The 13,784-nt window shown below is 60.4% G+C and overlaps 1 protein-coding gene across 6 annotated transcripts in view; it reads left to right on the plus strand.

The window, feature by feature from the left end:
* Nucleotides 1-13,784, plus strand: part of KDM4B (lysine demethylase 4B) — a 129,198-nt gene that overhangs the window by 93,604 nt on the left and 21,810 nt on the right. For 4 of the 6 annotated variants that reach the window (XR_003792546.1, XR_003792545.1, XR_003792544.1 and 1 more), the window contains exons 11-13: nucleotides 2,570-2,766; nucleotides 10,640-10,741; nucleotides 11,085-11,284. Coding sequence is in view for 2 of the 6 variants with exons in the window: in XM_029215806.1 (XP_029071639.1) it covers nucleotides 2,570-2,766; nucleotides 10,640-10,741; nucleotides 11,085-11,284 (499 nt within the window). In the remaining 4 variants the exon portion in view is untranslated. The remainder of the gene's footprint in view (nucleotides 1-2,569; nucleotides 2,767-10,639; nucleotides 10,742-11,084; nucleotides 11,285-13,784) is intronic. The other 2 variants (XR_003792547.1, XM_029215807.1) reach the window with 1 other exon arrangement.

Consider the following 13,784-nt stretch of genomic DNA (forward strand, 5'->3'; position numbering starts at 1 on the left):
CCTGGAAGTTGCTTTTAAGTAGCCGGATCTTTTCGCTGGTCTTAGCAAATTCTTTTGCCAAACTGCGAGCTGACACAAGGCGACGGGCCTGTGTTGCTCAGGGGCTTAGCCCACGGAGGTGACTTGCTGTGTCCTGCACCGGGGGCTTTCCCTCCTGTCCCCCATGACCCAAGGGGCCTTGGCTTCTTCCCACCATTTCCTCCCTGGTGCCCATGCCCCCCACACCTCGGTCCCCACCAGCGACAAACCCCACCGCCACAAAAAAGCCAGAACCCCACGGAGACGTGAGGGTGAGTGTTCCCAGCCCTGCTCCCAGCCCGGGGCACGGGCCGGGCTCCGGGACACAGGCAATGTGCTCCGGGTCCCCTCCATCCCCTCCACGGCGCACACAGGTGCTTTTTTTAATTACTTAAGGAAAAGCAATTGCAAGGCCGCTTGATACAAATCCCTTAAGCTGCTGTTGGTGTTGACGCCAGGGAGGCCGTGGCCAGCCAGGAATCTGGAACCCGGGCGCCATCTGTGCTCTCGCCACTCCACAGCCAAATTACACCGCCAGCCTTTCTCTGCTGCGCGGTTTCTCATTAACTGAATTGAGTTTGCGGGGAGTCGCTGGGTCATAAATATTCCCTCCCACTTGGTGTGGTCAGGCTACTGCTGTCCCCAAGCGGAGCTCCCGGATGCGGCCTGGGAGCAGGCAGGATGGGGGCACTGGGGCTGCAGGAGACACGGGACCCGCCCCCAGCAGCCTCAGGCTCCGGGTCATAAATATCTCGCTGTTTCTGAGCCAATTGAGGGGAGTCGGGAGGGGCTTTTCGGGGCAAGATACATAATCGCTGCATTCGATTAAGTCTTTTCCTTCCGCTTCCTTCATTTCCTTTGAGAAAGTGGCAGTGGCGGGTGGTTGTAAACAGAGGCAAGATGTGCATTTAAAACGGAGACACGTTCATAATGTCCTTTGAAATTGCATGGGATGAAAAATGAACACGTACGCAATTCTAAATACATGTGCGTGCACACACGCACACACACACACACGCACACACACGTACGCAGCCTGGAAAAAAAAAATCCAGAGACACTTTTTAAGCTGTGGTTTGGGGAACGGCTTAAAAAGGGATAAGCCTGTTTATCTGACACGGGGGTGTTTAGAGTCAGAGCTGCAGGGGCTGCAGTGCGGGTGTCCCTGAGGGGCAACTGCCCCTCGGCCTCCTGTCGCGATGCTCAGGACAGGTTCGTCCCCCTAAGGAGGCAAGGACAGTGCCCCTTCAGAGGGAGGCGAGCTCGGCCCCCAGGGTCAGGTCCACCCCGAGGTCCCTCGTGGAGCCATCCCTGGGGAAGCTCATCTCCCAGAAGATGGCTGCCCACCGCCAGGTGATGCTTTGTCCTCTAGAGTCTAGACCAAGAGCCGGCAAACCTCGGCCTGTGCCGCATCCGGCCCTCTGCCTTTTTTGTAAATAAAGTTTTAGCTGCATTCGTCTACACCCATTTGTTTACGAGTTGGCCTTGCTGCTCCCAAGTGACGACAGAGCTGAGAGATTGTTAACAGAGATCAGTGACCCGCACAGCTGGAAGCATCTATACTGCTTGGTCCTTTGTGGGCAGCTCGCCAGCCCTGCCCTAGACCAGTGGTCCCCTCGGTCTCTCCTTCCCTCTCGCTCTTGGCCTTAGCCCGAAGGTAACTAGGACACCAGGGCTGTCTGATTTCCTCCCCTTGACCGAGGGCTCGCCGTCCCGAGCCTGGCTTCTGCAATCCTTGCCTGGCTTCTCTGGCTCCCAACTCCTCTGGGACGGCTGCAGTGCCTCCTGCACGGGACCCAGTCCTGGGGGCCACGGTGACCCTGTGGCATAGAGGGACAGGCTCCCGGAACGCGGGGTTTGCACGTGGAGACGTCTTCAGGGTCTAGACAGCAGAGGAGGGGGAGGAAGGACCCATTTCAGCCCGTCCTCGTTATGCTTGTTTGTCCCATGCTTGAAGCTCCCAGGCACAAGGGACTCTACTAGCCAGGCCAGCATTGGCTTGAGGCAAGTTCCGGGCGCCCTGGGGCCAGGTGCTGAGTCTCCTGGGTCCCCAGCCTCCTCTCCCGAAGCCCAAGGCAGGGACACGGGGGTGGGGGAGCACCTTCTCCAGATCACATTTGTTTCCTTGTTTGCTCTTTGGGGGCTGACAGCTTTTTCCCTCTTCCTAACTAACCTTTGGAACTACCGCTGTTATAAGACATTCCATGGGCATTTTACCTGGTCGGGGGTATGCATGTCTGACAGGAGGGAAATTTTGGTTTGAACTGACTGGAGGCGGCCGAAGCTGAGAGCATGTGGCCTCGGCTCCTGAGCGGCTGGGGGCACTGTGGTGGACCACGGTCAGGTGGGGGACTGCGACTCCGTGGGGAAGGCCAGAGGCTCCCACTGCGGGGATGCAGCAGCCTCACCTTCCCCTGCATTGGGGTGAGAAGACCCCCTTTCCTGTCTCGTGAGAGAATTTCTAGGGAGGATGGGGTAGGCTCGAGGCGCCCTGCGTGGTGTGGGGCGAGTGGCCCGCGGGCTCAGTGGTCTCTCTCCTGCCCACATGCAGTGCACATGCCGGAAGGACATGGTCAAGATCTCCATGGATGTCTTTGTGCGCATCCTGCAGCCGGAGCGCTACGAGCTGTGGAAGCAGGGCAAGGACCTCACGGTGCTGGACCACACACGGCCCACGGCCCTGAGCAGCCCCGAGCTGAGCACCTGGAGCGCCTCCCGGGCGTCGCTCAAGGCCAAGCTCCTGCGCAGGTGAGCCACCCAGCGAGCCCGGCCCACGGCGGGGCTGCAGGCTGTCGTCGCCCACCTCTCTCCTCTCCTCTCTCTCCCCTCCCCTCCCTCCTCCACTTCTCCCTCTTTCAGAGGCAGAGTGTTTCTCGGGTCTAACTTCCTCCGCGGGCTGTTGGGGACTCACCGCCGTCGCTGCCTGTGTTGTCAGGGGACTCAGGCTCCCACCCACTCCTTGTCTACCAGCTCCTGGGAGGTGGGCCCTTTTTGCCCTCTCAGGACCCCACACACTGCCCGTCTCAGGCTTCCGGCTCACTATCGCGCCATCCCCGGTGCGAGAGCCCCGTTTCTGCGTCGGGGCCGCGTGGCCCTTCTTGACTCTGAGCTATGGCAGGAGCCGTGGGGCACAGGCCCCGAGCTCCCTCCATGAGAGCTGCGCCCCTGCCCCTTTGCATCTGTAGATGCTTGTTCTGGTGCCTCGGATAACGTGTTGCTTGAATCCGCGGACACGGAGGTGACTACAGAGACCTGTCCCCCGGACGCCCTCTGCCACCCCTTTCCGTCTCAGAGGCCCCCCTCCCGGCCCACCTTCCACCCAGCGTGGTCCCTGCCCGGACACTGCCTGGTGTCCAGCGGGGAAGGAGAGGGCAGAGTGGCTGCCCCCTCTTGGCATCTGCGCCGAGGCCACAGGGATGTGGGTGGCGGAGCTGGGGAGTGAGGGGCAGTGCCATGCGGCCTCGGAAGCGTCCGACTCCATCATGCTCTTTCGCTGGGAAACGTCCAGGCTCTCAGGCCCTGAGCTGTCTGTGGACAGGGTTCAAACAGATTCCTTCTTGGTGCCCAAGGAACGGTCGGCAGGTCCTCGCTGGGCCTGGGGTATGGCTGGAGTGGGCGGGGCGGCCCGGAGCATCCTTGTGTTGGTGTTAGGGCTTCAAGGGCTCAGGAGGCTCTCCGTTGACCACTTAGCTCCACGGCGGTTGCCCTGGACAGTAAGACATTCCGTAAACAATGAGCGTGGCGAGTCTCAATAAAACTTTATCTGTGGACACTGGAGTGGGAATTTCATATCATTTTCACATGCCACAAAATGTTATTATTCTTTTAACTTTTTTTTTTTTTTTTTTTTTTGCGGTACACGGGCCTCTCACTGTTGTGGCCTCTCCCGTTGTGGAGCACAGGCTCCGGATGCGCAGGCTCAGTGGCCGTGGCTCACGGGCCCAGCCGCTCTGCGGCATGTGGGATCTTCCCGGACCGGGGCACGAACCCGTGTCCCCTGCATCGGCAGGTGGACTCTCAACCACTGCGCCACCAGGGAAGCCCTCTTTTAACTTTTGAACCATTTAAAAACGTAAACATCATGCTTAGCTCGTGGGCGGCACAAACAGGCTGCAGTCGGATCTGCGCCTTGGGTGAGGTTTCCATCTGTAGCGCTTGGTCACTGCTGGTGGGTCTTGTCCCCATTGGTCAAGTACGGCGCCTCCCCCAGGACCTGGTCCCTGAGGGGTGGGGCCTTGGCCAGTGTGTTCCTTGGACAGTGCATCCTTGGTGGCACCCCAGCGCTCTGCAGAAACTGGGAGAAATCATCCTGGCCAAGCGGTCACTCCCGGCCCGGAACCTTCTCCCCGCTGGGCCTGTTCTTTCTGCGCACCCTCATCCGCGTGTTTTCCCCACCCGAGGCGGCCCCTCTCTGAAAAGGTTCTCTCAGCTCCAGGGTGCTTTCCCATCTGCTCCTGGCAGCACGCTTGAAGGTGTCTCTCTTTTCTGATTTCCTTTGTTGTCTCTCCTTTTGACTTTCTGCTCTCCTGTGTGTTCCTCACGAAAAGCACCTTCTTGGTGAGGCTGATCTGCTGCAGCTCCCGCTCTTTCCCGGTCTTCCTCGAGGGAGGGAGCGGAGTGATCCTGCATTTGCATAATGGTTGACTGGTGATGGCTCAGACTAACTGGTCAACAGAGTGACAGCCAAGGACTGGGGCGTCATTCCAGGATGGAATGGGATTAGAGGCTGTCAGATGAGCCTGCCCAGAGGACGGGGACCCGGCCGCCGGGCCTTGGCCGGAACCTTCTGTACACAGAGAGCCCCATACCCCCTCCCTGTCCCCTCATCATGTTGCACAGCACACCTCCTTTCTGGAACGGCCCTCTCTCCCACCTCCCCTCCCCGTGTGCAGACCTGGGACTGAATAACAAATTCAGTCGTGTTCCCAAGGATGCAATTTTCTTTAAAGCCTTTAGTATGTAAAAGAAGGCTGACTCCCCCACCTTTTTAAAAAGTCATTGGTTGGGGGGGCTTTTCTCCTAAGATGCTGATTGGGGACTCACCTTTGGAGGCCCAATGCCAAGCTGGAAGCCGCTGCCCCCGCCCCACCCCCAGTGGCAGTGGCCCTCAGGAGTCCCTTGTGACTTTCTCTCCTGGCCACGTGGCCAACCTGTCCTCGCCCAGCTGTGCCTTGTCTCCAGGGCTGCCGGCTCCCCTGAGCCTCCCTTGTTGGAGAGTTGGTTTGGGGGGAGGGGCAGCACCACCCTAGCATCCTTGACTCCTGCCGGATAGGGGATGCGGGCAAATCTGGCTCTGTCCCTAGACCAGGGTCTCTCCTCGGCACTGCTGACATCTTCTGTGGGCGGCTGTCCCAGGCACTGTGGGGGCGTTGAGCAGCTTCCACACCCCCGCCCACTTGATGCCAGGAGCAGCCCTCCAGTGAGATCACCACAGATGTCCCCAGACATCTCCCAGTGTCCCTCCCCAAGGGCTTGGCATTGGGGTGGGCTCCTCGTCTGCCTGCTGTGGGCACCCTCCCGCGCCCCCATCCATGTGCAGCCTTGCCTTCTCTGGGATGCTGCATCCGTTCCTTGGTCCTCAATCAGACGGGCTCAGCCAGGCCCCCGCCCCTCGAGGGCCCAGCCTTCCTGACAGCCCCCTGCACCCCGCCCCAGATGTCACCTCAGAGCAGAGGCAGATGTTGGCTCCTTTGGGAGAAAAGGACGCCCTCCCGTGGAATTTCCTTCCACGCCTAGATCTTGTCAGGTGAACTGGCCCCGCCCCGTGCCAAACAGGGCCCGTAACCTGTGACCTTCTTGTCCGTGCTGCGTGGCCCCCTCGCCATCGCCGCCAGGTGGGACCCCTGTCCAGCTGGCGTCTTCGCCTTGCTCCCCTCCCCCACTCCTGCCTGCCTGCCTGAGCAGCCTTCCTCCATATGCAGGCTGCGTTTTCTTCTCAGCTCCTGATTATTTTCAAGGAGAGCTTCAAGGAATGCTCCGCGTTGCCCATGTGTTCCAGCAGGTGTGCGCTCTGCTGGACGCTCACACGCACCCTGTGCAGAGCATCTGAGCAGCCGGGCTTGGAGGGAAGTGGGGGAGGGGAAGTGTGCTCCTCTCCAGGCCCGGGGCCCCGTCCCTCCCCAGCTTCTGCTGCTCCCCCTGGCGGGACCTCCAGCTGCCCACGCAGGAGGCTAGAGCCCGCTAGCCCTGCTCGCCCCGGCCCAGCAGCTCCCGCCCACCACCTCTCCACCTCCCATCCTCGGTCACCATGGAAACAAGGAGCCAGGGAGCACATCCCTGCCCCCTCTGCTGCCCCCAGACCCACCAGGAGCCAGTCTGGTCTCCCCTCTCCCCCTGTACCTGATGCCCTGGCCAGGCTGTACACAACTGCACCTCCGACCCACTCTTTCCAGCCACCCTGACCCTGCCGCGCTCCTGAGCCCTTTCCCCCGGTGCAGCTCCTGTCCGCTCAGAAGGGGCCATGACTATGGGGCCTGCCGGCCCCTGCGGCCCCAGGAGCTTGTTGTCCCTGTGACTTCACCAGAAAACCCACTGAAGGCCACACCTACTCGCCGTGGGTCAGGGAACGCTGGAGGAAGGGGCTGCGACTCCTGGCCAGGAAGCCCCAGATCCCCCCCGGGGAGTCAGAAGTTCTGGGCAACAGCCCCACCTTGGGATGCCCAAGGGGCTGTGTGCCCTGGGCCCCTCAGTGAGCCCCCTCACTCTGCCTCTCCTGCCACCTGAGGTCCAAGGACACCTGCTCCCATCTTGGAAATATCAGTGTAGAGGTTTGGACTCAGTACCAATACTTGATTCTTATCATCTTCGCCAAGTGACATCCCGTTAAGCCTGGCAAGTAAAGTGCACGTTTATGTCCACCCTCCTCTGAAACACCATGAAAACGACTGTAAAGGAGAGACAGGGAAGAGGAGAGGGTATGAGCAGCATCGGCAGACTCTGAAGGAAGGAAAAGAGGGGCAAGTGACACCTGACTTTGCAGCACAGAGAAAACTCGAGTCCGTGGACCTGCAGACAGGGAGCAGGCTGGTTCAGGCCACAAGGCCTGGGACTCAGGCACGGGCACCTGCTGGGGCGGGGACCGCAGTGTGCTGGAGGCATCGCTGAGCTCAGGGCCTCCTCTTCCACCCCATCCCCCAGCAGAAGGCGCTGGCCCTACTGCTGGGGAGATCGGACCTGCCATCCTCACATGTCCCCAACCGCAGGGCTGGGTCAGAGTGGCCCAACGGAACAAAGCCACACATGTGATATTGGGGGTCCCCCATGAAGTGACAGGGCTCCCACCTGCCCGCTCCCCTTCTAGGAGCCCTGCTCACACACAGCTAGCTACCAGCGAACATCTTAGTCCCTTGTACGTCACAGCCAGCGGTCCCTAAACCCCTGAGGAAACTCAGTGTGAAAGAGTCTCAAACAAAAAAAAGCGGGACCCCACAGGAGAGGCCATGCAGTGAGCAGAAGAAAACTAACTTCTGCGAGAGGGCAGGTGACTTGGCATTTATGGAAGAACCTGCTGTATAAACAAAAAGGCTTTTAGGAAAGAGATGGCTCTTGGACATTTAAAAGGGAGCAAAGGACTTCCCTGGTGGTGCAGTGGTTGGGAGTCTGCCTGCCAATGCAGGGGGCACGGGTTCATTCCCTGGTCCGGGAGGATCCCACATGCCGCGGAGCGGCTGGGCCACAACTGTTGAGGCTGTGCCTTGTTGTGCGGCACAACTACTGAGCCTGTGCCCTGGAGCCTGCAAGCCACAACTGCTGAGATCCACACGCCTGGAGCCTGTGCTCCACAACGGGGGGGGGGGGGGGCGCTGCGGTGAGAGGCCCGCGCACCGTGGTGAGGAGTGGCCCCCACTCACTGCAGCTAGCGGGAGCCCATGCACAGCAATGAAGACCCAACGAAACTAAAAAAAAAACTTTAAAAGAGAACAAAGAAATGTACGAGGTGGGTTGGGAGCCAGCTTGAGGAAATCTAGAATGCAGACTTTTCACAACTCAGGTTAAACAGAAGATTGCAAAGCCTCTGGAACAAACAAAACAGGTCAACGGGGCCCAAACAGCACTGGACTTGGCGATCATGATGCTACAAGCTAATAGACAAAGGACAAGGGTCTTAAAGGTCAGGAGAGCAATCATTTCAGCCCAGAAATACCCAGCCAAATTACCAACTTCGTATGGGAAGGGAATAAAGATCTTTTTAGACAAGGAAAGTCCCAGGTTCCCCCTCCTTTCTGAGAAAGCTGCTGGAGGATGTGCTCCAGCTAAACAAGGGCATCAACCAAGGAAGACATGGGATCAAGGAAACCAGATCCAACTCAGGAGAGTCCAAGGCAGTCTCAAGATAAGAGGAGGGCCTCAGGGTGTCACTGAGGAGCATGTGACCCCTGCCTAGGAGGCCACACCAAGATCTTGGAGAAAACCAGGAAAGCTGAGCGTCTAAGAGAGGGGCCCAGTTACTGACTCCAGAAGGAGCGAGCAAAGAATGCAGTGCGAGCAGCTCTGTTGCTCACGGATGAACTATATTTACAGGATCAGAAAAATGTAATATAGAATCTCACCACAACCAAAATGGGAGAGAAGCCAGGAGGGGTTGAGGTGGGCAGGATGGCCACAGCCTAAGTGTCTGTGCTGGCAACTCAGCAGAGAAGCCAGAACCAAAACACAGCAGCAGCGTGAGGAGACACATGCAAGTCAATACAAGAAGAAATGGCTAAAAGAGGGGAAGGCGTCGCATCTGGGGAGTGGGCCCAGAGGATGCTCTTACGGCCAGACTGCGATTAGGGTGTGCGCACAGCTCCCCACAGCTGTCAGCAAGTCAACCCCAGATTCCTCCGGTGTTATTTCCCAGCTTATGTTCTCACAGAGCAGATCCTCCTTTGCATGCCGACGTTCACCTCGCTTTCCCCTCTGCAGTAGGGCCTGTCCCTTCGCCTGCGTCTCTGTACCTAGTTCCACCCGTTCGGGGGCGGGGGGGGGGTGGTCCCTGCGTTGGTGCGGCCTGGTGGCTGCTGGGGGTTTGGTGCTGGGGGCAGAGCTCTGAGCCCACTGGTGTGTTGGGGGCTGAGGAAGGCCTGGGCTCTCTGGGGACCCTGAGGCGGGCAGGGGCAGAAGTGGCCTCCGGGCCAGTTCCGGGTTGGTGGGGGTGGGGGAGGGCCGGAGAGGGGGTGAGGAGCGGGGCAGCTGCTGGAAACCGAGGCCAGGTGAGTTGGCGGTAGGAGGGTGCCCCTCTGCTGGGTGCTGGGGCCAGCATGGGGGTTCGCTTGTGGGCACCCGGCCCTGCAGCATTCCCAGACCCCGAGAGAAGCCTCCCGATGACAGCTGGGGAAAAGCCCGGAGCTTCCCGCCTGTGTCCGCGTCGGGGCTGCACCTGGCATTTCCCAAACTCGCTCGGTGTGGAGAGTGTACCAGGGGAGGCCTGAGTCTTTCGTGCCCCCTCCCGCCCCCATCTGTTGCCGACTCCCCCGCCCTGTCCCTGCCCGCCTGTCCTCCTGCACCCCTCCCCCTCGCAGTGCGCCCTTGCACGCCATGCTGTGTGTGATGCCATGCCTCTGCCCATGACGCGCCCTCCCCGGAATGCTCCCTGCTTTCCACCTTTGGTCATCAGGGTGGTTCATGCTGCAGACATCAAGTAGGGCTTGTCATGTGCCAGGCATTGCCTGGGCTCAGGGCACAGAGCCAGGGGCCCTCAAGTTAGGCAGCTGAGCAGCAAGGGACCGGCAGTGGTTAGCGGTTAGCGTCAGGGGACAGTTAGAAGGAGGCATCCCAGGGGCCAGCAGCGTCGGGCAGGGAGGCAGCAAGGAAGCCGTGAGCCCCCAGCGTCCTGCTGCAGACGCCCCTGGGAGGAGATGCGGGTCCTGGCATCTGGAGCCCTTGGGGCCTCCCTGCCCACCCGTCCCCAGTCAGACAGCCCTGCTTCCCCTTGGTGAGCGCTTGGTCCTTGGAGGTGCGGCTGCCAGGGACCCTGTAGGGTCTCCTATAAGGTCTTGGTGTCTGACCCCACTGGGGCCACATGGAGAGCTCCCTGGGGGAGGGAAACCACGGCCAGCGCCAACAGCTCTCTCCAAAACAACCCCTCGGCTGTGAGACCCGGAGCCTGTGGCTGTCCTGGTGTCCCCTGCCCAAGGCTGAGCCTCTCCGCCGCCCTGGCCCCTGCATCAGCTCCTGGGCCAGTCACACACCTCCTGAGGTCTCAAAGCTGCACTGCCCCCTCCCTGGAAAGTTTCCAGGAACCGGCAAGGACGTCCCACCAGGACCCAGCAGGGGGCAGCCCTGGCCACTAACCTGCAGCCCCCCTCCCTTTGTTGCTTTCCTTTCTTCCTTTTTAATCCCAATTCCCCCTCATTTTCACTAAGAAGCCACAGCTCAGCCTCAGCTGGGATTCTCACTTGGGGCCCGAGGACCGCCCTCCATCCCGTCCGGGGACTGTCGCAGCCCCTGAGGCCCGCGTGGGCAGGAGGTATGGGGGGCCGGGGCGCAGCTTAGAGAAGGGGCCACCGCGGGCTCTGGGCTCGGAGCTCCTGCAGGTGGAGAGCATGCAGGGAGAGCCCGGGGCCCCGCGAGGCCCTGCGGCGAAGCGTCTAGGGAGTTAACACAAGTCCTAGAGAAAAACCCCCTGACGTTTACGTTCTAGACAAATTAGTCTGAAAGAAAACAGACACTGGAAAAAGACTGAGGAGGAGAGGAAACCAAGTCTAGAGAGGAAGAAAGAGCAGACCAGGAGGCCGGGGCTGTCGTAAGTGCACCTTTTGTCGCGCAGGCATTTTCCACGAGCTTCTGTTTCCATCTGAGCCCACGCTCCCCGTGTCTCCCGCCCCACCACACACAGGCTCCTGGAGCCCGTCCGTCCCGCCATCCCATCTCCAGCTGCCATCGGCACGCGCTTGACACCCACCTTGCCATCCCCTCCCCTCCCCCAGGCCTCTCCCTCCACCGCCCCTGCCCCCAGGAGCCAACCCCACCCAGGGCCTCCACTTCCCCGGGCCTCCTGGGGGGCTCTGTCTGCTGGACAGGGCGCACAGCCCAGGGCTTCTCCCTTCCGTTGTTTCGCCTCCCGCCTGATGAGCCTCCCTCTCCAGGTCTCACCGGAAGCGGAGCCAGCCCAAGAAGCCCAAGCCGGATGACCCCAAGTCTCCTGGCGAGGGGGCAGCTGGGACGGCCCTCCTGGAGGAGGCTGGTGGCGGCATGAAGGAGGAGGCCACGCCAGAGGCCGACCCCGAGGAGGAGGAGGAGGAATCCCAGCCGCTGCCGCAGGGCCGGGAGGCCGAGGGCTCCGAAGGTCAGTCCTGCTCGGTGCCTGTGCTGGCCAGGCCCCGCGCCTTCAGAATCCCATCCATGTGTCTTGTGGGCAGGGAGGGCGTTTTCTAAAAATGCATTCTGGGAGTGCTGTGAGAAGTCCCTCTTCTCCCAGAAACTGAAGTCCATCCAGCTGCTGAGACAGAATCCACAGGTGGGCAGCTTGAAACAACGGGCTTTATTCCTCGGTGCTGGAGGCTGGGAGATCAGGGTGCTGGTGTGGCCTGGTGCTGGTGAGGGCCTACCTCCCGGTTTGTATGTGACCCTCTGTCACTGTGTCCTCAGGGGGAAGAGAGAGCCAGTGAAGCCCTCTGGCCGCTAAGGTCACTGATCCTTAGCCAGGGCCCCACCCTCATAACCCAGTCACCTCCCAACCAGCCCACTGAGGGGCGGGGCTCAGCATGAACCTGGGGGACACAGACCCTGAGTCCGTAGCAGAGGTGTTCTCTGCTCGGTTGGGAAAGGGGACGGCCTGCTGTTTGCAGCCAGATGCTGGACGTGCCTGCGGTGGGGGTGCCCCACCTGCAGGCTGGCGTCGAACTAAAAAACTGTATCTGGGCACCATGGTGGGTGTGTCTCAGAACCGTACCCTTTACACTGCCTGGGGCCCGTTAGTCGCGGAACGTGACTCCGTGAGCGTTTGAACGTTCCCCACTCCCATGTTTTATGGTGCTCCTTTTTCTTTTCCACGGCTGGTTTCACTTTCCTAATTTGCAGCTTCAGCTGCTCACACGTTGGCACCTAGCAGCTGCCCCCCAGGCGTAAAGGAGGGGCTGGGGGGCTGGTGGCAGATTGCCAGGCAGCAGTGCCTCAGGCCCCCATCACAGGCCGTAGGTCGCTGGAGGGTTCCTCTTCGGGACTGTGTCTTGGAGCAGGTGAGCCAGCACAGCTCTGCCTGGCTTGGGGTCAGGCCCTCCCCGGGGTGCTCGTGGCTGGTGTCACAGATGATGTGGCATTCCACCAGGCACCGAGAGGGGCAGGCGCATGCCCCTGATGTTCCCACGGGCTGGAAGGGGGAGTGTCCCTGCGGGGGCCCCCAGGAGCTGGAGGCAGGGAAGACTGGAAAGTTTCCTGGGTAAATTGCGTGCTGGCCTGTCCCAGACAGCCTGGCATGCCACTTGCCTGGTGGGCATCACGAAACAGCCCGCTCCACACGGGAGGGTCTGGACAGTCCGGGGAGGCAAGACACAGGCGGCGGGGGGCGGGGAGGGGGCGTGCGTCGGCACAGTCTGTGCGCAGGCACAATCACCCCGTGGAAATGGACCCAGAGGCTGAGGCCTGGTGACGCAGGGAGCTAGCGGAGTTGCCAGAAACGGGCTGGACACACAGAGCCGCCCCACACTTGTCACATATGGGTGTTCACAGAACACATGGTTTTGAGGAAAATCCTACCTATAATGAGAACATCCAGAGGGGGATGCAGGCTGGAGCAGATCTAACAGAAAATAAAAGACCTTTATGGAGAAAATTAAGAGACGTTTTTGAAAGACAAGGAGGAGCTGTAACATAAACGGGGCTGCATGTGTTAGGGGTCTCCCTGCAAAGGTGCTGGCCAGCGGCCTTGGGGGATGTTGATTTCGATGCAGCCGGAGGGAGCAAGGCCCGAGGAAGAGGGGTCAGGAGAGGTCAGGGCTACGTGACCGGCCAGCGGCTTGCAGGCAGGAGCAAGGACACTGTCCTGGGCTGCAGTGAAGGCCACTGCTCTTCCCTGGGGCGGCCCTCACATGCAGCCCCGAATGTCACACGGGCACCCACGCCCCATGTCCCGTTTACTTAAAGTTCAGAAAACACGCCAGGCAGACACTGGACCGTTTAGGGAAGCATCCGAATCTGCTGGGGCTGCCGTGCGACAAAGTACCCGACACAGGGCTTCAGGAACCGAGGTTCATTGTCTCTCGGTCTGGAGGCCGGAAGTCCGAGGCCAGGGTGTGGGCAAGGCTGGTTCCTTCTGAGACCGCGAGGGAGGGTCTGTTCCAGGCTTCTCTCCTTGGCTCGTAGACGGCCACCTTCACGCTCACACGGCCTCTCCCTGTGGGCCAGTCTGTCTGCATTTTGCCTTTCAGAAGGACACCGGTCACATTGGATGAGGGCCCACCCTAATGACCTCATCTTATTAACTCATGACATTAGCAATGATGAGTGGCTGCACTTCCAAATGTGGCTACACTCTGAGGCCCCGGGGTTAGGACTTCCACATAGGAATCTGGGGGACACAGTTTAGCCTGTAACAGAGTAAACGTGCCAAAACCAAGAGGGGCTCCCTCGGAGCGGGTGGTCTGCAGCTGGGAGGGGCATGTGGTCCTTCCGGCTCTGTGCCTGTGTCGTGAGTGCTCCGGGCCCCAGTTCCGTGGGGGCGAGTCAGAGCATGGGCTGCGGTGGGTGAATGAATGATGGACCCTCTGCCGTGGGCCCCGGGATCCAGGGCCCCGAGTCCCATCAACAGGTGAGGCGTTTGCATCTGACTCCAGAGGCCATGGAGCTGA

Source organism: Monodon monoceros, unplaced genomic scaffold, assembly GCF_005190385.1.
Source record: "Monodon monoceros isolate NGI ecotype Baffin Bay Population unplaced genomic scaffold, NGI_Narwhal_1 Super_Scaffold_12, whole genome shotgun sequence".
Lineage (NCBI taxonomy): Eukaryota > Metazoa > Chordata > Mammalia > Artiodactyla > Monodontidae > Monodon > Monodon monoceros.